The following is a 27,967-nucleotide window of genomic DNA, read 5'->3' as shown; positions in this document are numbered from 1 at the left end:
CCCGGGGAAGGACAAGGAGTCCCCCGCTAGCCTCGACCCGTGACGGGACGAGAGGGGCCCTCCTCCGCCCCCTGTGGCGCCACCAGGGCCAGCAGCCGCTGACGCCGAAGCGGCTTCACCTCGGCCACAGACAAGATCGTCGCCTGTCCAGAGGACCGAGAGGGGCTCGAGATGCATCCCGCGACACCACATGACCTCCCGCGGGAGTTTGCGGCGAAGCAGAGGCACCGTAGTCCGAAGGAGGGACTCCCGAAGGCCACACCCAAACGGCACCACATACGCTGAACTTGGGCCCGAGCCAGTCGGCGCCGGGGCCGGAGCCCGAGCCGCCCGTCGATGCCACGGAGGGCCCCGCACACTGCAAGGGTTCTGCTGACATCCCAGGAGGGGAAGGAGGAGGAGGAGAAGCCAGCAAGGCCTGCAAAGCCGCTGCATACGTCTCCATCTGGGCTCTAGTCGCCCTCACACCGGGAAACGGCGGATAAGGGGACAGCACGCAGGGCCGCACCACCCGCGGAGAGCCCGTGCACCCAACAGGACGGGAACCGAGCCTCGGGGAAAAATGACAAGGAAGTAGCGGGTTCAAGAACTCTCCGCAGAGGCCGGGTGGGGTGATGACGCCGACCTGGACATGCGAGCTGAGAGAAGTTTCATCCGGCGCTCCCGCAGGAACTTTGGTTTCATCTGCTGGCACGCCTCACAATCAGTGGAGTCGTGGTGTTCCCCCAAACACCACATGCAGGTGGGGTGAGGATCTGTCGCCAACATCAGGCATCCACAACACGAGCACGTCTTAAAGCCCGAAGGCATTCCACACTGTCCCCACACACACACACGCGATGGCGTAAAGGCAAAGGCCTAAACAGGCCCAGAGCACGATCCGGATCCGCATTGCACGCAGAAAAGTAAAACACTGACGAAGGCGCGCCAGGGTGGGACATATCTGACCTCGCTGACGTCACGTGCGCGGAGGATGCAGGGGCGGAGTCGCGTGGTGCCGTCCCCACGGCGCGCAGGGATGCTGTGGCAAAAATATTTTTTTCCGGATCCAGCCTCACGCCTGGGGATAATTCTATGAGAAGGAATCTGCGACTAGTAGTCTCTATCAGATATGGGGTCGACAACCCCACCCTGCCCTGTTTTTTGCAGTACCACATGGTGGTGGTGTTGTCCATGAACACCTGCACTACACATCCCCGGACAGTGGGAAGGAATGCTTTCAGCGCAAGTCGGATCGCCCGAAGCTCCACAAGGTTGATATGGAGCCAGGACTCCGCCGGAGACCAGAGGCCTCTGATCTCCACCTCTCCCATGTGGCCGCCTCATCCCAGAAGGGACGCGACTGTCACAACTGTGTGTTAGGGTTGGGAAAGGGAGAGAGGTCTGCCATTGACCCAATCGCGATACGTGAGCCACCACTGCAAGTGTCGTGCAGTGCCCTCCGAGAGCTGGACGTGATCGGACAGGTTGCCCTGATGCTGTGCCCACTGGAACTTCAGGTCCCACTGCAGAGCCCGCATATGCCACCTGGCATAACCCACTAGCAGGATGCAGGAGGCCTCAGGCCCAGGAGCCGGAGCTTCATCCTGACTGAAACCCGGAATAGAGGCTGAAAGATGGGAATCATAGCCTGAATATCCCGGACTCGCTGCTCGGAAGGATAAACCCAAACCTCGCAGAGTCCAGAACTGCTCCGATGAAGAGGAGCTTCCGAGAGGCAATCAGGTGCGACTTCGGCCATGCTGATGGAAAACCCCAGCAAATGCAGGAGGTCGGCCGTAGTCTGGAGGTGGGAGACGACTGCCTGGGGCGAGCCCGCCTTCAACAACCAGTCGTCGAGATAGGGGAAAACTGAACCCCCTGATCTGCGCAGATGAGCTGCGACCACCGCCATCACGATCGTGAACACCCGATTGGTGCTGGTAAGGCCTAAAGGGAGCACAGTGAACTGAAAATGCTTGTGGCCTACTGTAAACTGGAGGTAACGCCGGGGGGCCGGCAGGACGGGGATATGAAAATAAGCGTCCTGCAAGTCCAACGCTACCATCCTGACTTGCTTGACCAGGGCAGACAAGACCTGAGCAAGTGTGAGCATCTTGAACCTCTCCTCCCGATGGAAGAGATTGACGTTCCGAAGGTCTAAGATAGGACGCAGGCCCTTGTCCTTATTTGGAACCAGAAAGTAGTGGGAGTAACAACCGCGACCTACTTCTGGCGTCGGAACGCACTCAATGGCCCCCTTGGCCAAGAGGGCCGCAACTTCCTGCTGGAGAAGTGGCAAGTGATCCCCGACATGCGGTGGTACTGAGATGGCATGGCTGGAGGGGTGGTTTCGAAGGGGAGGGAGTAGGCCCTTCTGAAAATTTGCAACACCCACTTGTCCGAAGTGATGTTGCGCCAGTGGGGGAGATGATGGCGATTTTTGCCGCCCACTGGCGTTTGATGGGCCTGAAATTCCGAACTAGGAAAGTTTTGCAGTCGATGCCGCGGGGGTGGAGGTGGACTGACCCGCCTGCTTAACGGTTCCCACGTCTGCGGCAGCGCTGATGTTGTTGCGGGGCCTGTGGCTCTGTGAACGTGGTGGGGCACCCCTTCTGTGGTGAACTTAAATGCGTCTCTCCCAGCTGCAATAGGCTGGGAGAGCACAGTCTGGGCCTCCTCCGGACAGTTAAGCAGCACCTGTGCAACCGTATCCCACACAGAGTGGGAATAACGGCCCAAGAGGCATGCAGTGTTCACCGACCGCTGCCCTAAGCTGGCAGATGAAAACAGTTTCTTGCCAAGCTGCTCCAGCTTCTTTGATTCCCTATCTGGAGGGGCGGAAGGGAACGCGCTCTGGGAGGTAGAGGCATGGACAACCAAGCACTCAGGGGTGGGGTGCTGGGAGAGAAAGAGGGGGTCGCCCTGAGCTGGGAGCGATGGCATCGGGCCACGTTCCTATCCACAGCCCTGTGTTGGGCCTGGACCAGGTGCCCAAAACAACGTCAGACAGTGCTTCATTAAAGGGCAGCAAGGGCTTCGAAGAGGTTGACGCCGGCTGGTGCGCTTCTGTCAGGAGGTTAGTCCTGACGGCCACTGTAGGGAGTTCGAGGTGCCAGGCCTTGGCTGCCCCACGCAACACCACTGCGAAACTGGCTCCCCCCTCCGTAGCCATGGTAGGAGGAGACAGAATGCCAAGGTCAGGTGAGGTGTCAAGACCACTAGCATCCCCCAAATCCTCTGCCCAGTCCGGATCATAAGCACACTCTTGTGCGAGAGGGTCCTTAGACCCCTCCCAGTCCTCCCCTTCCTCTGAAGTCTGTGGAATAGGCTGAAAATAAGGAGGACACACATATGGCAAAAAGGGCCCCGATCCGGCACCGTGTTGGGGCTGAACCTGGGGACGACGTCGGTGGAGGTGTGATTAGGTCAAGAGGCGTCGACCGGGGTCCGATCCCGGATCCCATGGGGTCCTGCGGCGCAGGAGCTGGAGCCGCCGGCGATGGAAGGGCAGGACCCACAGTCGGGCCCGCGGGGCCATTAGGCGCACCGGCAAGGCCAGACGCCCCAAAGAGCCGGGCCATGGCAGCAAGAAGCTCTTGCACCTGTGCAGGTGTCGCTGACGGACCCGGGTAGGCCGGCGGCGACGTCGCAGGCTCCCCCCGGAGCCGCGGGGTTTGCACCACCCGCACCCTCAGCCACGAGGGGAAGTCGAGGAGCAACAACGCTTCTTCGACTTCTTTTTGCAATGCTTCGACTTACCTGACCCCGAGTGTAAAGACTTAGATCCAGAAGAATGATGGTGACGGTTCCGCGACCGGTCCATCCGACCTGCCACGGGACCCGGACCTTGAACGGCGTGGAGCCGACTGCCGGACTTCCAGCAACTTTCAGGACCGCTCCCGCAAAGTCTTCGGCGCCATGGCCTGGCAGTCGGGGCACGACTTAGAGTCGTGGTCGCGCCCCAGGCAGTAGAGACACATGCGGTGTGGGTCCGTCACTGACATCATGCGGTGACAGTCCTCACAGTTCTTGAAGCCGGGCATCCCTACGACACCAGGAGTCGATCGACTCGAGAAATGAGACAAAAGGCCTTGAAAAAACCTCAGTCGAAAAGTGACACTAGCTCTTCCCGGATCTGCGCTTGCTAGCGCGGAAAAACAAAGAACTGACGTCAGAGTGAGTGGCGCGTCTAAGTAGCTCCAGTGACGTCATTCGACGCGCAGGGTAACTGCTGACAAATATTTTCCGGATCCAGTCTGGCATCTGGGGATAATTCTAAGGAAAGAAATCTATCACTACCTGATTCTTTCAGATAGTATATTCTACTTGCCTGTGCCAAGTCCTTGTTGGTTCTAGAAATAAATCTAAGTTTTCCTTTTTTATACTTACCTAATTGGTCTGGATTCTGTCTCTGAGTGTGTGCCATCAGTTCTTGCTTGAGTGGATACAATAAATGCTTAACACACCCTCCTGATAAGACTAATTGCTCGATGACCCTACCATAAAGAGAGCTCTGCCATACCTCTGGGGATCCACTGGACTCTGTGCACACTTTACCATACTTTGGTATAGTATAGTATAGTATATACAGAGCAAGCTTCCTACAGAATGTTGCAGTTTTTAGGGAAAGAGGACTGGCACTGGGGCTCATAAGGGTATTTCCATTATAGTCATAAGCGCTGATAAGGTCCAGGCTCATGTGCGTGGACCCCAGAGCAATTGTCAAACATATATATCTTCTTACATGTAGATTTTCGCCTTTCTTTAGACACTTGAGACACTTGAGACAGATTTTGCAGCCTATTCATTCAGAGTAAGTCTGCCTGAGCTTTTTGGACACCTGGCTGATGCGTTGCTGTGATCGTAAGGCCTCTGGCTGGAAGCCACTTCCAGATTGCCTGGGACTCGTGTGACAGGGGTCTGGACCTTGTCCATCTCTGCTTGTTGTGGTAGTACATGGTTGTGGTGTTGTCCGTCTGAACAAGCAGGAAATGGGATGTGAACAACACAAAAACTGTTATCAGCGCTAGATTGACTGCGCATAGTTCGAGGAGATTGATATGGTATGTTGATTCCCTCTCCAACCATCTTCCCTGGGTTTGGAGGTGATCCCCATCCCAGCAGTGAGGAATCCATGACTATTACTTGAGGCGGGATCTCCTGATGAAATGGAGTACCTTGGAAGAGATTAGTTGGAGAGCACCACCATTTGAGGGACAGCTTCGCATGGAGGGATAATTGTATCCTGACTTCCCAACTGCCTGTCAGTTGGTCTTTGAGATCTTTCTGTAGAGGTCTCATGTGGAGACCGGCATTCGGTGTAAGAAAGATGCAGGAAGCCATTGATCCAAGAAGGGAGGATACCATTCTCACTGTTCGATTGGAAGCTTTCACAAGAGCCAGACATTTATGGAACATCTCTCCTCCCAAGGACACACATTTGCCCTTGTAGTGTCGATGGAGGCTCCCATATAATGTAAAGTTGGAACTGGGACAGAGATGGACTTGCTGTAGTAGATCTGAAGGCCTAATCTCTGTAGGAGATCGCTAGCCCATTTGTTATGAAGCGGAGCTTCCTGAGATGTATACACCTTGATTAGCCAATCTTCTAGGTATGGGTAGATGAACTTACAACACCAATAATCCCCAAATTCTTGAAGGACCTCAAAACCTGATTGTCGACTAAACACAGTTAACTACCAGTAGCTGCGCAAGCCCTCTCTTCCCCCTCTTGAGACCCTTTCGGGTGAGTAGTGCGCTTTACCAACACGCTGATTGATTGAACTTGGGCAATGTCCTGGGTGCTGACTTCAGACCAAATGGGAGGACTTGGTATTGATAATGGTCCTGCCCTACTATGAACCTCAAGAACATTTGATGTTATCTTGCAATTGGTATGGTGTAGGTTGATGGAACAGAGCCAACCCCTCTGGTGTAATTTGGAGTAAATTTGTTGTAATGCCAGGATGTGGAACTTTTCTCGCTGAATCCACTAGTTGGCTATTTTGAGGTCGAGAATGGGTCTGAATTCGTTCTTGTCTTTCTTCTTGATGTGAAAGTATGTGGAATAAATGCCTGTTGCTCGTTGTTGGTGAGGGACTGGGTCCACTGCCAACTTTTGTAAAAGGATATTGACCTCAGCTTGTAACAGTGGGAGTTGGTAACTGAATTGCATTGGATGTATGGACGGTGGAGGACTGATGAACCACAGACATAAACCATTGTGAACAAAATTCAGCACCCAGCCATCTTTCATTATGTTTTGCCAATCTGCCAGGTAAGATCGTATGCTTCCTCCCACCGGAGTGGGAAACGGAATGGGGGTGTAGTAGTAATTCATAGCTTCAATCCGGACGGCTGTTTACCTCCTTGAGCAGTTTGTTTGGTAGACATCCCTCTAGGGTGACTTTTTTGGTATGATTGATAGGGACGTTGGGGCTGTTGCTGTGCACCGCTGTGCTGGTGGCCCTGATGCCATTGAGAAGTTTGATGCATCTGGGAATAGAAGCAGTGTTGATATGGCCAGAAAGATTTCCTCAGTTCCCTGGGTCTTTCTAAGCCGACTGCCTTGAGAGTGTCTATTTCTGTCTTCATCTGTGCCATTTCCTCGTCGGCATGAGACCCAGATAGAGTGGTTCCAGAGATTCAAAATTCTTTGCTGTGACTCTGGCTTGAGGGATGTTAGGAGTGTCTTCGAAGAGAGACGCGGTGGCAGCACTCATGACCTGCTAATAAGGAAGAGTGCTGCAGCACTAATGACCTGATTTAAGACCATAAATCACTCATTCAGGATTCCAATGAAGTCTTCCCTCTTATCTCTATGGAGATGTTAAACAATCTGGTTCATGGATTCCCACAGTGCTCGGTCAGGTAGGACAGTAGCGCTGGGTGCCTTAATGGAGGTTGTTGCTGAGCTGCACATCTTTCTACTTACCAAGTCCCGGTTTCGACTCTCCTTATCAAGAGGAACCATAGAAGTGGGAGCAGTGGCATGTTATTTCTTTGCCACCACGATGATTATAGAGTCTGGTGTAGGATTTGTGCGGAGGAAAGTTGGATTGTGCTCTAAAGGGTGGTAGTTTTTGAGGAGTCTGGATGGTGCAGTCTTAACCAAGGCAGGTTTTTGAAAGCGATCCATAGCCGGTTCAAGTAAACCGTGTACTAGAGGCAGCAAGACTCTAGATGCTGATCTCTGTTGCAGAGTCTCACAAATGACCGGATCATCGCTGTTGGAGTCGACATAGGTATATTGAGTTTTGTTGCTCCTCTCACAAGAACTTCTTGGAATGTGGTGACATCATCTACCGGTAAAATACGTGGGGGTGGAGACTCAGACAGTGTTGGAGAATAAGGTCCAGTGGAAGTGGAGGATCTTGCCTGAAGGCATAAGTGATGTTGATGTCAATGAGGATGGGAGAGCCTAGTAGAAGTAGAAGTGCGCCGTGAACCATGACGATGGTGCCTAGAATGATGGCACGATATGTAACGCAATATTCTTGAAGTGTCTGGCGCCTGTGGTGGAGCCAACAGTGAAGGTGGACCTGCTTGTCGACGGTGAGCGCCGATGGCTTTGATGTACGCCTTGATGTCAATCTTCGCCGTTGCTTCGACTGCGACCTCGATGCCAAGCGCGTTCTGTGGGTCGATGGAGCCATGGATGACGTCCACAGACCTGTCCTTGATGCTGATCTTTGGCGCTTGCTCGACGTCGTACCTTGGATAGACAGCGAAAAGGTCAGCGCAATACATCTCCTCGATGTTGACCAGGACCGATGTCGTTTTTGTGCCGTTTTCTTCTTGATACGCCCTCTAGAGGCAGATGACAGAGGCCTGGTAGAGGCTTGACCCTCTCCATGCCCAGAGGTCCCACCTTCAGATTCTGTCTGTAGTCTTATTCACTCCTCTGGTCTGTGACTCCAAAGAGTCACAGACAACTTTCACAACATTCGCCTACTTGTGGGTGCAGGAGAGAAGGAAGGAAGGCGTGGAGTCTGCTTCCACAAAAATGTTTTGTTTTTTTTTAAAAGAGTGTTTGCAGGCATTTGGTGTAAGAGCCCCACCTCACAGCCCTAGGGGGGAGTGGCTCCCACATCAGCAACCTAACCCTAGGACCAGGTAACCAGGTACCTGAAACGAGGGAAGGTTGCCTCACCTGCATGTTGGCCATTCGCCACCCACCAGGGTACAAGGTTAAACCCTCGATTGTGGAAAGTCCCTTGCCTACACAGCAGCCCCAAGCAATCATGGCTGGCTGGTGCCCCTGGCCTGGGGAGGTGCATCTTGATTATTTATTTACTTATGAATGTGTCTGTTTCCAAGCAAAACATCACCAGAGACGGTGGTGTGACAGATTTTGCACACACCACTGCATGATAAAAGTCACACAGAGGTAATTTGATAGGAGTAATTTTGCAAATCCCTCTTATAACTTGGCTCTTACTCAATATTACATATTTATTGATATATATCAATTCACTTTATTACACTTCATATGTTTTTAATTTGATTTTACATTAAAAACTTCTCATGGGAAACTTAAAAAAATGACTCCAGTGTATTTTGTTTAGTGTTGATTGAAAACTGGCTGAAAAAAAGTAATTTGCATTGAACATCATTGTACTGGTATGCTAGCTTTAGCTCAATTCGAAATTTGCACCATCTGTCAGACAAAATGCTGTGACTGACTATTATACACTGGAGAAAATGGTCTCTGAAAGCAGTTAGGATTTTAAGAACTTTAGTAGGGGCAAACAGGCTTCTAATTTTTCACAGTAAAAGATGTAGCTACTGCATATACGTTTGGATCTGCTCTTCTAAGTTTCAAGCTTAATTTTTTTTATTTGATAACATCAGGTTTCATATCCTGTTAAAGCTAATATTTTTGGCCTTATTGAGCTTTGTGTTGTACACTGTTAGATTATTTAATTGATTATACGTTTCTCTCGCATTTTCCTTTGTAAAAAAAAGAAAAAGGGGAAAAATGTGTATGTGACAGTCACACAATAAAAATTAGAACTGGTAAATTTAGTTCAACATTAAACAGAAAGCACTGTAAAGAATATATTTAATTTTCACCTGGGAGTTCGAAGTCAGTCCACTTTTGTGGTGATCCACTGAAAACGTGCCTATCTTGTAGGAAATCTCTGGTGCTGGAGATCAGCAACTCATCACAGCCATCTTCTGTGTTACACTGAGGGTCAAATTTGACTGAAAGGTAGATAGCACCAGGTATATGGACTTTATCCTAAACAAAATAAAACCATGATATTAGAATATTATGCACAGTTTTCAATGTGTCCTACAGGGATAGCAAGAGCATTCTACTCAATTCTTATTTTGGCGTTTGAATATTTAACCCCTCAAATACTGATGCTTCCTAGCCAACCGACCCCATACTTTTAAACCCTCCACCTCACCCTCACTCAAGAGCTGAGCCCTTTTTCGATTCTTGGGGTTTGTTTAATCTTTCATAACTTCTTTTCCCACAAAAGTAATCCAGGCCAAATTTGTATGCTTTTTCCCCCACATGTTGAAAGTTCAAAAGAAAGCACATATTTGGATGAACTGAGGAGATTAAAAAAAATGAATACAATTTCCTACATTTTGGCTATGTGCTGTGCAAAAAAGTATGAACTAATTTTCCTAGGAAAGGGATCAACCAAAAGGTTGCTATGTTAAGATCTCCCCTTTCCCCGATTTCATACAAAGACACAAACCATTTTTTTTACCAGTTTTTACTAAAGGGTTACCACATTTTTACTATCTTTGTTGTGGCTACCTAACTTGCAGCTTATGGTGCAAACAGGTGTGATACTCTGAAAAGCTACACATTTTGAAAAGGAGACAGTTTTGAATTCAGGAAGAGTCGTCTGCGTAGATTGTTTAAGATTTTCACAAAGACACTAATGGTTGCAATCAACAACTGATAAAAATAAGTAGAAAAAGGTGATAATGTATTCATCTCTAAGTTTTTGCCCTTATGGGCCGTTGACACAAGTAATATACAGTTAGATCTTTGAGACTCTACTGAACGCAAGTATATGTAGTGTTTGCATACCCAGAGCCATCAAATAAGCTGCAGTGTAGAACGATTTTTCATTGTGTACCAACCATGCATCAATTTGTATGGTAAAATCAAATGAATAGGTAACATGTGAACCTATGTATTTCTGACATGTGCCCAAAAGTACGAGTTACTTACCTTCGGTAACGATATATCTGGTAGAGACTATTCTAGCCGCAGATTCCTACACGTAGAATTATCCCCAGGCGTGAGACTGGATCCGGAAAATCTTTTTGCCACAGCATCCCTGCACGCCGGGGGGGACGGCATCACGCGACTCCGCCCAGGCATCGTCCGTGTATGTGATGTCAGCGAAGTCACATAAGTCCCACCCCGGCGCGCCTACGTCAGTTTTCTTCTGAGAACTTTTCCGCGCCCCAACGCGGAGCCATCAGACAAAACTGTGGGAGTGTGGGAACAGTGTGTGAAAGAGCAGAAAAATTGGAAAAAGGAATGGTGACGAACAACACCATAAGGAGCAGCGTCAACACTGCAGTACCCAAAAGTAGGGAAAGAAGAAAGAACAGATCACAGCCCTGAGCAGCCACCCTGCCAGTATGTAGACAGTTCCCACCCTATTTCCCCCCTCCACCACCCACCCCAGAGACAAGGAACAAAGCAAAATGTCATGACAACATGTAGCAGGACTACAACCCCAAGAATAACAAAGGGGAAACAGTTCCAACACAAACAGGTACGACAAACCTCCAAGGGAACCCCAGCACAGAGTGCGACAACCCCCCAAGAAAAAAGGGGCAAAGGCACGGCAAGATGACCTCAACCCAGCGGTTAGTGGAGGGGTCAGGACCCCTAGGAACAAAAGGGGGAAAGGAAGGGAGGGAGGGAGGGAAGAGAGTGAAGGCAAGCCCCGATCCTGGAGCAACCAGAGCAGAGGGACACAGGGGTACCTATAAACCCATCCTCCCATCCAAAAAGAGCGAAAGAATGCCCTCACCGAAGACACAGCCACCCAGCAGGAGGCAAGTGGAGAAGACCAAGCCAAAGGTCTTCACAGAACGGTGAGGAAGGGCGGACCGTGAAGGAATCTGCGGCTAGAATCGTCTCTACCAGATACACTGTTACCGAAGGTAAGTAACTTGTACATCTGATAGATACTACTAGCCGCAGATTCCTTAACGTAGAATAGATACCCTAGCCATACCCAAGGGGAAGGAGGGTCTGTGAGAGGACCTCTCCAGCTCAGGCGAAGCCACGATCCCAACAGGGGACAATCACTGGGACAGGGAAAATAGCCCAGTCCTCCCCAACAGGGGATGAGCCAAAGGGACAGGGGGAAGAGCCCAGTCCCCCCCTAAGCAGACTAGAACCTCAGCATTGCAGAGAACACCGTCCTACAGGGGATGTGTCATAACAACAAGAGGCAGCCCAGCCCTCACCAAGCAGGAGAAGGAAGGGCAATACGAAAAGAGGCCAGCAGCCAATGTACCAGGGACCTCCACCGGAAGCCCCAGGTACAGTCAATACGAAAGGAGGCCAGCAGCCAATGTACCAGGGACCTCCACCAGAAGCCCCAGGTACAGGCAATACGAAAGGAGGCCAGCAGCCAATGTACCAGGGACCTCCACCGGAAGCCCCAGGTAAAGGCAATACGAAAGGAGATCAACAGCCAATGTACCAGGGACCTCCACAGGAAGCCCCGGGTACAGAAAACATAGAGGAGTACTAAGGAAGAAGAGCAACCCAGAGACTCCAAGGAAAAGAGTAGAAACGAGGACAAGAGCCCTCCACCGGGAACACACCCAGTGAAGAGGGCAGGCGAATCCATCCCAGCTGGAAGTCAACAGGCCAGACAGAACAGCGCCTCAGCAATAAGGCAGATGGGAGAAGAAATATATATTCCCACAAGACTCCCGCAAAACAAGAAGCAGTGGCGCCAGGCCCCACTCCAAGGCCCTGGCCGTAGACCAGAAGAACAGGCGAGCGCAGCTGGGCGCAGACAAGTGTCATTAAACTAAACGTCCAGACCACAACGTCCAGGCGGGCACAGCTGGGTGCCAACAAGCAACCAGCCGGAAAAAAAGAGGAGAAACAAGTAGGACGAGCCAAGCAGTCAACACAGGAAAATAACCCTTCTGGAAAACCAGACACAGGACCAGGCTGAACGGCAGACAACGGGCAAAAACACTGCAGCTCAACGCCGCAGCTGCCCAAGAGAATGCACCAGCGGCATACAGCAACACCAGGAAGGGCGAGGAACCTGCAAGGAGGAGTCCACACCCTCCCTGTGAAATACAGGGCTATCCAATAGCTACAAATACCCCACTTAGGGTAGGATACGTCCCAAGAAAGTATGGGAACCACTCTTAGGGAAGAAACTATAAACCTGCTGCAGAAACCACAAAAGGATTAGAAAGCAGCCAAAAGTATACTCTTGCCAAAAAATGGTGGTGGGGGGGGGGAGGGGAAGGGGGGGACTGAACCAGCAGCCAACTAAAGAAGCGGGCCAACCAAGGGACCCAGAGGGCACAGCACCTCTCACAGAAAGTGTAATGTGCACTCCAAATACCAGAGTCAAGGAGCAGGTGGGATAACACCTCCCAGCAAGTCCCTGAGGATCAAAAAAACAGCCTATGGGTGAGGAGGAGGAGGAGGACGGAGGCCCGCTAGAAGACGCTGAATGGCAGAGTCTGCATGAGTGTTAAACAGAAGGACCCCATCAAAGGGTAGGTCAACCAGACCTTCCCTGATATTTTCAGGAAAAACAGCCAAGCATGGCGACGGAGAGCCACAGAAGAGGCCATAGCACGGCCAAAAGCATCGGCAACATCCAAGGCCACACGAATAATAAATGCTGCCAACTCCCTGCCATCCAACACATGGCCCGCAGATCAGCATGGGCACCCTCATAAAAGACATGAGAAAGCAGGGACTCCACAGAGTCCCACAGACTGGAAGTAGCCCTGGTCAACACACACAAAGTGTTAAGCGCCCGCAAGGCGACGCTATATGAAGTTAAGACATTACGCTCCCATGAATCCAACCACCGGGCCTCCCAAGACGTTGGAAACAACACCACAGGCAGACACGGAAAGGCATTCTGCAGAAGAGAGCCTTGAGTAGAAGGGTGGAAAGAAAGAGAGACAGGGTCATGCGGAGCAGGGCAATGTCGCTGCAGAAGCGCCTGAGGCACCGGATCACACGTGTTAGGGCGCCCCCATAAGGGAGGAGTGACGCTTCAAAGGGAAGGAACAACTCCCTTCCACCAGAGCCCTGGTGGAGAACTTCCAAAAGGAGTAACAGGTTTACCCATCCGCAGAATACCAGCGGCTGTGGAAATAGCCCGAACAAAGCCCTCACCGGAGAAGAAAGTAATTCCTCCGTGGGCAACAGCTGCAGACTGAGCCGCCCGTCCCCATGTCCAGCCCTGGATTAGTGGGGGATCCACAGATGAATGGGGAACCTGAGGGGCCCCAGTGGAAGGCAGAGAGGCAGGTGGAAAAGCCATCCACGAAACACAAAAAGAAGGGTTGGAGGATTTAGGTCATGGGGACGGCGAGGAGCCCTCCCTGGAAGATGCCAGTGAGAAGGCAATAATACGGTGCCCTGTATCCGGGGAGGAACACACCAACAGATGGCAGACCTCTGGAGAAAAAGACACCTCAGGGGACTAATCAAGAACCCGACGCTGGCGTGGCTCCGTGGAGTCCGCCACCGGCGCCTGATCGACGTCGATCGGTGCTGGAGTGGGTACTCGTGGCGCCGTGTTGACTTTTGCCACCACGTGCTCGCCAGGAGGATGAGGCGGTATCGCCGCCAGAACGGCGAGGGAGAGGTGCTCAAAAAGGAGACGGCTCCACCCGCGACTCCACCGGAGTCAAGAAGGAAGGCTCCCTGCGCCGAAACGGCACCGGCTCGATCTCTGGTGAGGCAGCCGTAGGGATTTGCGGCGAGGCAGGGATGCCAGCAGCCAAAGAGGTGAGCCCCGAAGGACCGTACCTCGACGACACCACCCTCCTACGACCTGAAGCCGAAACCTCCGGCGACTCCGTGGAAGTCCCCGCGCGAGGCAAAGGATCCGCGGACATTTCAGGAGGTGGAGGAATGGCCAAAGAAGCCTGCAGTGCCACAGCGTAGGCTGTCATTTAGGCCCTAGTCGCCTCTGTGCCGGGAAACGGCAGGTAGGAAGGCGACAGGCGGGGGTGCATATCCGGGGGGGGGGCGGGCGGCACCCACCGTGGAAGGAGAACAGGGCCTCGGATATAAACAAAAGGACGTACCAGCTGGTGATCCACACCCTTGGGGACGCGGCGAAAGATGATGTCGCAGATGAAACCGGTGGCTCCTTGCCTCCGAGGCAGTGGACGGACGCTGGGATGACACCGACCTGGATAAGCGTGCCAACAGCAACTTCATCCGGCGCTCCCGCCGTGACTTAGGCTTAGGGTGCTGGCAGGCGTTGCAACTCTCCAAATCGTGGTGCTCACCCAGGCACCACATGCCAATTGGGTGAGGGTCCGTTGCCGACAAGGGACGTGCACAGCAGGTACACGTCTTGAAGCCCGAAGGTATTCGCACACTGTTCCACTTAACGCCAAAGCGTGTAAAAGAATAGAAGGCCCGAAACAGGCCAGGACACAATCCGGATCCCCGTTGCCCGCGTAAAAGAGAAAAAACTGACATAGGCGCGCTGGGGTGGGACTTATGTATCCTTGCAGGCGTCAGGAACTACGTCAGGGCGTAGTCGCGTGGTGCATTCCCCCTGGCGCACAGGGATGCTGTGGCAAAAAGTTTTTCGGATCCAGTCTCACGCCTGGGGATAATTCTACGTTAAGGAATCTGCGGCTAGTAGTCTCTATGAGATTCTCCTTTTAGACTAAGCCTGAAGGATGCTCTCCACACCTACCATTTACAGAGCTTTGTATGGTTGTCTAAGACCACTAAAACCACCGTAAGGTTTGCCTGGATTAGTGCAAGGTACTTCACTTAAATAAGTGTGCACCATAAACTTAGCCTGCCTCCTACACTTATTTTCTACGCTAGTGGTTCCATGTATAAGGATAAAAGCAGCAGAGAGAATAGGCAACCCTGTCTGGCCCCCCTCTGTAGGGACAGGATGGGGAAATATAATCCATTTACATTCACTGTTGCAGATGGGAACTTATAGCTGCAGTTGATCTAAGTTCTGAATTTAGGAAGGAATTTGTATTTGACCAGAACTTCCCAAGGTAGGTCCAAGAGCATTAAGGCAGCTCGTCAGGATCCCAGTAAACATTTTGACATCTACGTTAATTAACAACATGGGTTTGTAAAGGGGCAGAGAGAGAAGCCTTTCCTCTATTTTGGTATAGATGAGTTGGAGTCGTCTAGCACTACGCTTGTGATTGAGCCCGTTACGGCAAAGCTATTCTGCACTTTGGTGAAAATGGTGGCCATCTCCTGACAGAAAAGTTGATAAATCAGCGGTTTATATCCATCAAGTCTCATTGCTTTCTCAATTTTGAGTTGTAATATACTAAATATGACTTCTTCAATTTTTATAGGTTGGTATAGGACGTCTGTGTACTCTTGAGAAAGTGAAGTAACCGTGGCCTGCTGCAGGTAGCTCACTACTGCATGGCAGTTTATAGTCTGCGTTATAGAACTGGACACAGGAATCACAGAATGTCTGCGCTATGTCAGCGTGTTTGGTGTGGTTCTCACCCTTACTATCCCATGCTGCTGTTAATCCGTCTCTGTTTATTCTGGCCCGCAACTTGTAAGGCAACACGTGGCTTCTTTTATTTCCCTCAACTAGGTATCAGTTTTGTACATAGGAGCAAATACTTTGCTTTGTCTGTGTCAAGCAACTGCGAGATGGACACACTTAGGGTTATTTAGGGTGATTAAAAAAATTAAAGTATCGCCTATGTCTAAACTTGTAATTCTTTATGCTATTGAGATGGACACCAGGAAGTGATCCATGCATGCGCACTGTCTATTTGAGAAGGAGAAATAGATTTAGTCCCTCTGGTCAGGGTTTTGGGTTCTTCAGATAGCAAGCAGGCCAAGTGAACTTCACCACTTACCCCCTCCTTTGTGAGTTTACTCCACACTGCCCTGATCTCAATGTTGAGCAAGTTATCCACCACCAAGGTTAACTCTCCCTCAATGATCGCCTCTCTTTCAGGGTGCATAAAGTCTCTAGGTTAATGTTAGTAATGAAGGTTTCCTAACCCTTGTTTGGTTCATATATATTGGCAAGTGTGAGTCTAAGGGGGCCCTCCTGAAGTTGGAGAACCAACCCTCTACTTCACTCTTTCTACATGAGTGACTGTCTGAAAGAGCTGAACAATAGGATTGCTGTCCCACCCCACTGCTGGCGCAGTCCGATGATAAGCTTTGCATACGGAACCACTTCAATCTGAGTCAGCAGCCATCCTTCCTCAGTAAGAGGGTTTCTTGAATTAGAGCTATATTTCATTTCGTCTCAGGCAGTAAGGAAAATTTGCCAAGTTTATTGCTGGGAGGTTAAGGCCTCATACTTGGAGACTAACATTTTCAAAGGTGAGACCTTTGTGTACATTGGTGTTGCTGTAAGATATATCCCTGATCTCCCAGTGGATCTTCACTCCTTAGGTGCATTGTGAATATCGGCTCTCAATGGCAGACGGATCCAACAGTCTTGTACAACCAAAAAAATCAATGTGAAACCTATGTAAAATAATCTTAACTAGACATATTCTTGTCTCCACTCGGACTGGAACTGTTCAGAGCCACCTTCCCATCCTTCTGGTGTTCCCACTCCCCCACCCGGTCTCTAGGCTCAGGTCTGTGTCTTCTACTCTATGGCTGTTACCCGTAGCTTGTCAGGACAGTAAAATTGCTGAGGTTCAGCATGTGGTCTTTCAGAGGAAACTTACGTTTTTTTGAAGGTTGTCTCCTAAGTTTAGGAGCATGGAGTCTGGTCCTGAGTCTTCTATGCTGCGCTGGGTTTGTTTATTCCCTACCTGATAGGCACGATAGTGCAGCACGCAGGGACCATGGCCAGGCTGATCTGCTTCTGCTAGTCAGATCTGTTCAGTCCTAATATACACCTGGCTACAGTGACCGATCTCAGCTTGAGGGTCTGGCCTTCCCACTGGAAAATAACCTTGAAGGGGTGACCTCTATCAGTAAGAAATTAGTTTGGCCCCCAAAACGTTAAGGGTGAAGGATCTCAGCTTCTGCAGTGTGAACTGCGATAAAGTCTTGGGAAAGCCATCATTTAGCCCCTCAAAAGTGAAGAAGCCCTTCTTCCTGGCTTGGGCTATGATCTCCTGTTTTGGCTTTAAGTCACTGACACACACAATGGTGTTGGATGGTTTGGCACACTGAGCTGAGGGAATTCCAACCCTGTGAGTCCAGCCAAGTTTAATTAAAGTACCATCTGCTTTATCCACATTAGCGATGAACAGCAGTCATGCATACCATTTAGTATTAAAGGTCTCAGCTCCCACAGGTACCCCTCATGTACGGATGTTCTGGCATCGGGACCTATTTTCCAGGGCCTCCAGGTGTTTCTGTAAGTCAATGCTTTGATCCTTAGTTAGGAGGATTGCCTGTTTGAGGTCTTCAACTTTTTCTCTTTCCGTAGGAGATTCCATGTCCCCTATGTCTGCTAGGTCAAGTCGGGGATTTGCATCTCCCCTGTGAGGTCAATCTTCAGGAGTGAATTGTCCTCTCTCATGCCCCAGAACAGCTCTTCTAGAAAGGACTATGTGACGGGGCATCAGTGCTAGAGGTATTGGTTGAATACACGCAGGCAGCTAAATGTATCTCCGTTTGGGGCTAGGGTCCCCTCTTAGTGTAGACGATCTTAGGAGCATCTCCCAATGCATGTGAACCTTCCTTGACTTTTACAACACTATCCTGGGTTCTGCTGTCCTGATACTTTGATGTCATTTTCTTATATGCCCCTTCTCTAACTTGGGGAGGGAGGGGGCAGGGGGAGAGAGGCGGCTTGGACCCTATGAAATTGTTCCCAGAGCGATCGACTATTAGGTCTGGTAGCCTCATGCCAAAGGTGGCAGTTCAGCCGCTAGCAATCTATGTCAGATCTTTCCTGGCTGTATTGGAGCTGTCAACTGCTTGGCTTGGGAGGGGAAGCAGCCCGGCCATGGCCCTCTGCAGGTCCGGTGTCAGCCAGTACGTTTCTGCCCGCCCCCCCTCCCCCCCCCCCCCCCCCACCCGTGGGTGAAAATGGGTGCTATTCAGTGGTGGGCACTCCACCCCCCTGTTTCCGATAACTCGGTGTGCCCTGCCCCACCCCTAGAGTCAGAATCATAGGCCCCCGGAAAGCAGACTCCCTCCTCAGATTCAGTCTGTTCAGGGGTGTGCAAGTTCTACTTATCTGGGCCTATGTTACTGCTCTGAGTGGGGTGTTGCTGTACACTCCCTCTGCAGGGGCGCAAATGTCTGTTTAGGGGACACACGACTCACTACCTTTGTTGGTGGGACAAATATGTACTCAGCATGATTCCCAGGGCATTCAAGTTCTGAGTTCTGAGATGAGCAGGACCTGCTGTGCTGTTCCTTTGGAGAGGCTCCATCGGCCACCCTCAGTCGCCCCTGGTTTGATCTTGTGCACTGTGTTCAGCAGGGCTCAATGTCCATCCTCATAGTTTTGCCCTGCCAGACCGACCCGCCGATCCCTGCGTCTCCTTCAGTTACTATGAGATGCAGCAGCAGTGTCTGAAATCTGTAGTGAGGTCCACCATCCGGTTCCCAAGGGCACGGTCCAATTTCTCATGTCGACACAGGAGACTGGGCCAATCCTCTATTAACCCATGTATCAAGGTCTGGTCAAGCACCGGGTTCCAGCAGGACTTCTGGGCCTACCCTCCTCACCCACTCAGCTTCTACATACACTTGTTTGCGTGTCCGGAGAACCTCCCTGCACCAGTACCGGAGAGCCATACCTGATGAGATCTCCTGAGCCCGAACGGAAGGACTAGTAGGACCATTCTACTCCTCTGCAATCTTAGTTTCACTTAGTTTTATACAACTGGGCTGAATATTTTAAATCTGAGAACTATGTATTATGATATGAACACTACCATGATGAAGTTTAAAAAATCTGTTCAGGGCTACAATTAGTAAACTCGGGTTATAGCATACATGAGCATTAAAGAGTTTCATTATTTCCTTAATTATTATGTAGCCACTGACATCTTAAACAGTATAAACTACTAAAACAGGACAAAGAAAAATCAAACTGATGAACATTAGATTCAACCATCGTCATGTATTGAGAGCATGGCATTGTTTGCTGGATAAGGTCTGTTTTTGTCAGCTCTGTAATAGAAATTGAATAAACCAGAACTTTTCTGGACACTCTGGCCAGTTTTGTCAAAATCATGAGCCAGAATATGTTATGATGATAAAGTAGATTATTTTAAATGGAGCCATTTGACATTTAATTGTATGATGAATTTTGAGAAGGAATTTGACCTTGAAAATTTGCTCACATACTGTAATTTCTTCTTTAGAAGTTGCATAATAATAGCTGATTCTTGCTTTGTAAATTAGTAAACTCGGGTTATAGCATACATGGGCATTAAAGAGTTTCATTGTTTCCTTAATTATTATGTAGCCACTGATATCTTAAAACAGTACAAACTACTAAAACAGGACAAAGAAAAATCAAACTGATGAACATTAGATTCAACCATCTTCATGTATTGAGAGCATGGCATTGTTTGCTGGATAAGGTCTGTTTCTGTCAGCTCTGTAATAGAAATTGAATAAACCAGAACTTTTCTGGACACACTGGCCAGTTTTGTCAAAATCATGAGGTAGAATATGTTATGATGATAAAGTAGATTCTTTTAAATGGAGCCATTTGACATTTAATTGTATGATGAATTTTGAGAAGAAATGTGACATTGAAAAATCGCTCACATAACGTAATTTCTCCTTTAGAAGTTGCATAATAATGGTTGATTCTTACTTTGTAAATAAAAAAAACAAATTATGATAAAAAATTCAGAAAAACTAAGTTTAATGGGCAGTGAGCTTTCTCCCACTTCTTAGAGACCCAAAATTTCAGGTCACAATATGTTTTCATAACTTTCTTGAATAAGCCTCGGGTAATGGAAAATAACTTGTCATCTCGAAATGGAAAACAATGATAGACAGTTATTCATGAATGCTCTTGCCTGTCTTGTGCTGCTCTGAGACTTTGTCCATTGAGAGATCAAACGGTTTGTCTCTTGCTCAAGGTATGAAGATGTGAGCTACAACTGCTGGTGCACTGATAGAACAAAGTTATTGGTCTTAGTGGCACAATCATACAGGCCACAGGACATGAGCAGTTTCTGATCTTCTTTGGAAAAGTGTGGGAACAAAGATTTACCCATCAAACTCAGACCTCAGAAACAATAACTGAACCTGATAGCATTGTCACTGGGAGGGAGAGACAGCTGGATGGTACATTTCTCAGCACCCTTCTGTTATTCTTCCCTTGGCCTCCTTGCTCATGTAGTAGAGTGTAACGAGGACGGGTACGAGGCTGACCGGAAGTGTGAAAAGAAGAATACGCCAGACCCGTCCCCACCGGAAATGGGCAGTAGTCTAGCGGTGGAGCGAGGCAAAGGAGGAGCCAATGACGTATGCTGAATGGAGCGATACAAAAGGGGATGATGGACAAAATGAGTCTAAAGAACCCTACAAAAGATAAGGTGAGCAGATGGTAGTTAGTGGGTAATGGGAGACCACAAAACGAAGGAACCAGAGCAGCCAGACACCAGAAGAGCCTTGTGTGCAACACACATACCCGGTGGGCAAAAGGGAGGAGAAGACGCACCGGGTCCCATCGCCACGGCCCTGGAGCAGGGTCGTGGTATCAGACAATTACCCCTCAGGGGATCGTTCTGGTGGGGGTGGTGGGGAGGTTTAGGGAACTAAGAGACACTGGTGTTAAAGCACTTTCTGACACCCACTCCACAACTATACAACTTTTGGTGACGGTAGCAGGCAGAAAAAACTAGAATAGAACTGACCCCCTCATATTTTGTTTTTCTCTTCTCTGCATGCCACCGGTTACAAGAATCATGTACAAGAATCAAGGAAAGGAAAGACCAGAATAAGAAGACACCCAATTACTACATTTCACAACCTCGAGGAGAGACCTCTATTGTTTTTTTTTGTTTTGGACTAAAAATCCCCCCTTGAATAACTGAACTACTTTATTTTAATTTGGAAACCTATGCAGTTCTGAGCCACATCTTCCTTAAATAAATGATAATACCAAAATAAAAAGATTCATTACCTTACTTTGTCACGACCGTGCAATCATTTCATAGCCCTACGACCACCCACACGGCCACAGAGCAATGATTTAGGCCCAATTCAGAGTTTGATGGAAGGGTACTGTGCCAGAAATGTGACAGATATGCGGTCTCCCTTATTACCAGTGCCATAGCATATAAGGCACTTGTAAGAAGGTAGACTGGATATCAGTCACGTTTGTGGAGGAGTCCCCTGTACACCAAACTCTAAATCAGGCCTTTTGATCCTTTAGGGAACAGCCATCATCACCACAGACTGATGAGGAACTCTCGAAGAACAACACTCGTCTCTCTTTGGGAGCCTATTACTAGCTGCCCAATGACCTTGAAATTGCTGGCACAGACAAACGTTTCCTCCAGATCTGCAAACTTGCTTGAGGATTTGAGGCTGATACACCACAACAGGATTCAGTGGAGAAGTTCATGCTGCCACCAGGACACAGATGCATCCTTTCTACAGAACATTTTATTTTAAGTATATATGGACATAGAGGCATCTGCTTGGGCAGGGAGAGGCTACTGATTAACCACTCACTGGTTGTGTTCTACCTCTAAAATATAGTGACTAAATGGAAAATGCTAATCGCCACATTTGACGTTTTGCTAAGTACAGAGTAAAATGGTGCAAAAGCTGTACAAGCAGAACATATGGTGTAAAAGTCAAATGCCAAATTTAAAAAGTAGTGTAGACTTTCACTACAGATCTGTGTAATTTAAAATACAGCTAAAAAATGTCCAGGCAGTCCAGGGACACCGCAGCCACAATATGTTCATGTTAAGACCAACACATTTGACATGCAGGCCTACAGTGGATATTAGACCTGCAAGACTTCATAACAGATGCATATGGTCAGAAGTTAAATATAAATGTTAAACTAGCTTAAGTTTCTGTAGTAAAATGAACCCTAAAGTGCTGCTTTTAACTAAGATTATAGCGAGTGTGCTTTTGCAGAGTAAGCTCCATGTTTTAAATACCAAATATTGTGTCTTGGGCTATGAGCAAAACAGAACTTTCACACTTCTGATATTTTGTTAATTAGAGGAAATCTAATTTAGTGTCAAACTCCGACCTTTAAGAAAAAGTGGAACACACATGATTTATGTAAGTATTATTACATTCTACCTCTCCTCTATTGGTGCCAAAACCAAAACTGCCCAGACAGGAGCCTTCCTTTGTAGTAGTAATTAGCTTTCCTTCCCCACCCAGAACTTTGAGAGTTTTAATATTGCGATGCCTGTAATCATTTAGTGATGTCGGTGCTCAAAGGATATAGGTATAATGACTGCAGCGCACTGAGTGAGAGGGGAAGAGGACTCCCAACGTGAATTGCTGTCGGCCGAAGCTGTCTGGTAAGTATACAGGGCTACGGCCCTCTGAAGGCAGCAGATCCTGCATTGATGGGGACAACCACCGGAGGCCCTGAATTACAGAAAGCGACGGTGGCTGGGGCAGCCGTGAAGCTGGGGACACCCGAGTCAGTTGTGGAGTCGGGTGTTAAGGGGATTCTCCCCCCACCATAACTACCTTACAAGTGCATCCAAAGCAGACAGGATCTGAAACACAGACAGTGACCTGAGGACTAGGGCGGGACACTAAAGAGTTTGCCCCAACGACGAGGCTACAAGGAGTGCTATGCTTGAGGGATGCATGAGGCCTCAGCATGGGTGGAAAAGAGTTGGCCTGGGAGCACAACATGCCATTGGCAAGCTACCTGGGTCCCAGAGCATTCAGGGAGCTGACCCTGTACATGTGGAGGGTCAGCTACAGCAGTCCCGGAGAGCCCAAGAGAGGACGCAATCGGCGGTTGTGGGCCTGGGGGTGCCCCATGGTGACATGGTGCCCCCCCTTCCACTTGTATTACAGGGGAGCCCTATGTTGTGGACAAGCCCTGGCAAATGGACAGTGCTCCGAGGACTAGGACTGAAGGCCAGGAAGGTTGCCCCTACTGATTCAGTAGAGCGAGTTGTGATGGCTGCGGCAACGGCACTGGTGAGGTGGAGATGGAGCAACTCACACACCAATGATGAAAGAGATGAGCTGGGGACGCTCGTGCCGGCTGGAGGGTGGCTGCCTCACAGGGGCTGGCTAGCGTGGTAGTCCGGGAGCTCGGAGGATTGAGAAGTCGGCCTCTTGGGGGATGGTGGGGTCAGGCGGTTCGTGGTAGGTCCTTCTAGGGGGTGGCTGCGATCCTTAGTATCTGGCATCCCCCGGGCTGAGGGAGTAACAGACTTAAAGGCAATGCTGTGCACAATGGTGCAAACTAAATTGACTCGATCTGGCTCACCACCAGGGGTAAAGCAGGGCGGGTGGCCCCAAGAGACACTGATCAGACACAAAGGCTGCATTGGAAAACAAAATAGAACTTGTGACCTTGGGCTTCTCTGGGCCCACCATAAAAATGCGGTTGACAGAGTGGGTGAGACGGAGTCTGCCATGAAACACTTGCAGCCCATCGTTAAAGTCATGAGAAATAAATACAGTCCTTGCGGCAATCAGTGCTGCATCTGCAGGAGAGTGTGGAGGAGGCAGAGGTTTGGCCCAGCTGCAATAATGTGCGAGTGGTTGGTTTACGGAATGGACTGAGGGCCCCAGCACGGAACTATACATGGAAGTAATGGAGGTAAAGACCTCCAGGCTATTTACGGTGTAAAGGGCCCCATAGAGTACTGGGTGGCCCGTCGGGGACCCTCCCCGTGGGCAATGGTTGTCTGACTCTTATTTTCGCAGCAGGGATGACACCCTGCAGCATGCCCGTACACATGGACCTTGGCAGGTAGATGATGGGTCAGTAAGCATTTTCCCAAATAATACCCAAGCGGTCCAATTCTAAAGGGAGACGTTTGTGGTGGTGAAATGACAACTAAAGACATTGAATTTGAAATATGCACTCCTCATCCCAGCCAGACTGAGGGTGGTAGATCAGGGTCACTCTCACTTCTTAAACATAGCTACTGAGGCATAGACATAGCTGGAGAGCAAAGGCTTTACAATGTCGGACACAAAAGAGTCCCAGGGAAGAGATGGCTGGCGAAAACCCAGGGCGCCATGTAGACTGCGCCATCGGTCAAAGCAGTCCAGATGAATGATCAAGCAGAGATTTAGACCGCGAAGGTGGTGGTGGTGGCATTGCAGCAAAATTACCCTTTACCACATGAGCAATAGATGGGCAGAACTCGTGCAATCTCCAGAAGGCCCAGGGGAAAATAAGAGGGCTTCTAACAGAACGGGGACGAGGGGAGAAGCCTGAGGTGACCGCCTATAACGGTAGACATACTGGGCTGACGGGGTTGGTGCCTGGTCAAGCTCTGGGGACTGAGGTGACTTAGTGCCCAGTAAGCTGGGAGTAATCCCGGGCCCAAGCAGCAAAGGGCAACTGGTGGTCCAGAAGGCCTCACCCCCTCCGTCACCAGGAGAACACAGCTCTCACTTAGAGACAAGTCTGAAGTTCAGTTATAGTTGTGCAGTTATAGTTATGTAGTTGGGGAGACAGGCATCTCAGGAATTGAGAAGGTGGGTAGCATCAAGCCCACAGCACGAGGTGATTGAATGGGGGAGGGGAGAGTTAAGAGGGATGAGAGTTTGTTTGAGGGCATGTGAGTTACAGCATGAGTCCTGGCAGAAAAGGACTGGAAACAGAGGAATTGGGTCAGAAGCTACTAGGAGAGCAGGACACAAGCGGGCTCTTGTCAAGGCTTGACCCTGAAGATCCTCTTATGGAATGTGAATGGCCTGGGGGATAAACTAAAGAGATGGGTGGTAAGTGAATACCTGTTGCGACACAACCCAGAAAAGTCCTTTCACAGGAGACTCATCTAGTAGGTGACAACTGAAGGTTTTTGGCATGAGGCAGATATGTTCTGTTGTAGTGTAGTTCCTATATTCCCAATAGGCTCTGCGCTTTGGAATAATATATCCTATAGGTGTGATGTAGGACTGAGGTCGACTAGGTCTCTATCGAATATATTAGACTTAATTGTGAGTGCCAGCTAGCTCAGAGGTCACTAGAAACTTTCTCGAATACACAAGAAGGGATTCGTTTCTGACAACGGCATAACCATGATACTTTGTTTCCCCAAGATAAAACGTATCTTCAGAGTCGTGGAAACAATAGATAGATATTTTACTCAGTCAATCGTGCATGCTTCGTTTCACCAGAGGTGCAGAGAAATAGAGAGACGGGCGTTTTCAATAAAAAGGTGTTTATTGAACAGTCTTCTTTCTCATGCAAAAGAAATGAACTGCTACAATCGTAATACTGGTTGCAAAGTATAAGGCGTACAATAAGAAGTGTATTATAAAATAATACTGTAAAAACATTGTATGGTTCCTAGACCATAGATAAATACATACATAAATAACAGAGGCTAAAAAGTACTCAACTGGTGCTTCTAAAATACGCCTACCCCAATGTACCTAACCTAAGTCTAGTACGAGGGAAGAAGTATGGTGTAGCATAGGTGTAGTTTATTTGCCAAGAATCTATCCAAGATTTCTCTTGGGGTCTAATCAGCTCGATACCTTGGTTTTTAGAATGAAGGAGGTCTGGTATCTCAGTCTCCGGACTTAATTTTCCGACACCCCGCAAGGGGAGTTTGGAAACACTGGAGCTGGATTCTCAGCGAGAGAAAGGCAGCCTCTCTGTCAATGCGTCAGCTAGAGGGTCGGCTTCCTTCGGCAATTGCTGTAGCGAGCTGCGTCGGGCAAGTAGATAGTCGAACTGCTCCAAACCACCGTATGTTTGCTAGGGCAAGTGTAGGAATATTTATACCTTGAAGGTGCCTGGTTTGACGTAAAATCGGACATAATAACGTCACCAAAGAACCCCAAGGGAATGGTAGTTCTTTGAAAACGCCATGATTTCTAGGACAAAGCAATATTCAAGAAAGGGGCTGTCCCTGGCTGCTGAAGCCGAGTTTTCCAAGAAATGGTTGTGGCTTTTTCGAACTAGTGGAAGTAGCCATGCCTGTATTTGGACTGCATGGGCTCTGTCTAAATATGGGTATGATTTCTATACCTATATAAGGGCAATGTGAATTGTACATATATAAGGGCATGAATCGGAAAAATTTCATTTGGGACCTTAAACGCTATACAACACCCACTCCACTTTATTATGTTCGATATTACTAAATTCTAAGCATTTAAAACATATCTAAAGCATAATGTCTAAAACCCCTCCCAAAATACATAAAAATGCATTTGAAATAGTTGTACACGAAAATGAGCATTTTGTGTTGTACGCATCTTAAAAGCAATATTGTCATTCAAAGCATATGTTATGATATTGGAAATGCTATCCGAATGAATCATGAAATTACATTTATGAAATGGCTCTTTAATACAGAAGAAAAGTCAAGACCATTCCATAACAGAATATATATACTGTTTAGGTTGTGGACAAGGTCAAATATTGTCATTTGGAAGTGTTTCAAAGAATTCTTGTTCTCTAAGAATAGTTCTACTTTAAGCAGATTACTTTGTGCCAAAAAAAGTTAAATTTTGGAAAAAGTCAAATCGTAGAAGAATAGAGTTCTTAAAGTTGGAAGTGTTGTTTTGAAAAGTGAAGGTCCAATATAGAGTCCCATAGAACGCTGTGTGCCTACTCCAAAAGTCATTCTCGTTGTTTGGAGAAAACATTAAATCTTCTAAGCTGGCAAAGAAATCGTCTACTACTTTAGGTGAAAGTTGGACTACCTCGTTAAGTAGATCAATTGTACACAGATGACAAGCATCGCCGTCAGCGTCAGTCGCATTAGCAATGTTCGCAGTAGATGGAACCTGTGTGCTTGTTGGTCCACGTATCTCACCGTCAGCAGGTTGTGCCGGTGAGGCCTCCATGAATGCCGTCATCAGGATTGGCAGCTGTTGGGGACAACACAATGCATGAGCCATTACAGAACCAAGCAAAGTATTAAGATCCGTTGGCAGTGCCTATGGAAGCGTTAGACAGATGTCTAGCACGCATTCTTCTCCACATAGCTGGCATCGTAGAACAGGTAAGATGCAATTTTGCCAGATTGGTCGGAATTATAGGAACAACGTGGTATTCAGGTCTTTTAGACGAGCCAGGCCCAGAATTTGTATCATGCGCTCACAACACTTCATTGCCAGGAGAGTGTTCTCAATGGTAATCTGGGCATCGTTGGTGGATTGGCTTGCATATCGAAGCAGAAGTAGCAAAAATAATATTCCTGCTGCGAGTCCCAAAACGAGAGGCAGTCCGCCAAACACCGAGTGCACGAAGTTTGGAAATATGCCGAGGACTGCTTCAAAAGGTGCTAACAGTCCAGAAAAACTGTCTTAAATACATGTACAATGCCACTGGTATCAGACATGTTCAAGATACGACCTAACATTTCTGCGAAATGTATTGGACAGTTTGTGGATAAAAAGGCATGTATCTCTGCAGAGGACCGTGCAACTTGCGGTTCATACGTCTCTTTGGACGAGGTCAGTGGCACAGTTTTTTGTAAAAGAATGGCTTTCATTCTGTTTAAAGTATCAATAAGAATAGAAGAGAAATTCAGTGAAGGCCATAACAACGACTACCCGTCTGTCTTAGCTTTAGGAAACAATACTTGCATACAACAAGTGACCCTGGCTGACACAGTTTCACATTCCACAACAGCTGTGATCATTCAACATTATGTAGCT

The 27,967-nt window shown here is 48.6% G+C and overlaps 1 protein-coding gene across 1 annotated transcript in view; it reads right to left on the bottom strand.

Annotated features, from left to right (window-relative positions):
• ZZEF1 (zinc finger ZZ-type and EF-hand domain containing 1) overlaps window positions 1-27,967 on the bottom strand; it is a 1,627,273-nt gene that overhangs the window by 223,450 nt on the left and 1,375,856 nt on the right. The window contains exon 50 of the mRNA XM_078679684.1: window positions 9,058-9,226. Within this exon, the coding sequence (XP_078535810.1) occupies window positions 9,058-9,226 (169 nt within the window). The remainder of the gene's footprint in view (window positions 1-9,057; window positions 9,227-27,967) is intronic.

Source organism: Lissotriton helveticus, chromosome 3_1, assembly GCF_964261635.1.
Source record: "Lissotriton helveticus chromosome 3_1, aLisHel1.1, whole genome shotgun sequence".
In the NCBI taxonomy this organism is placed as follows: domain Eukaryota; kingdom Metazoa; phylum Chordata; class Amphibia; order Caudata; family Salamandridae; genus Lissotriton; species Lissotriton helveticus.
This window is presented reverse-complemented; position numbering and strand designations above follow the sequence as displayed.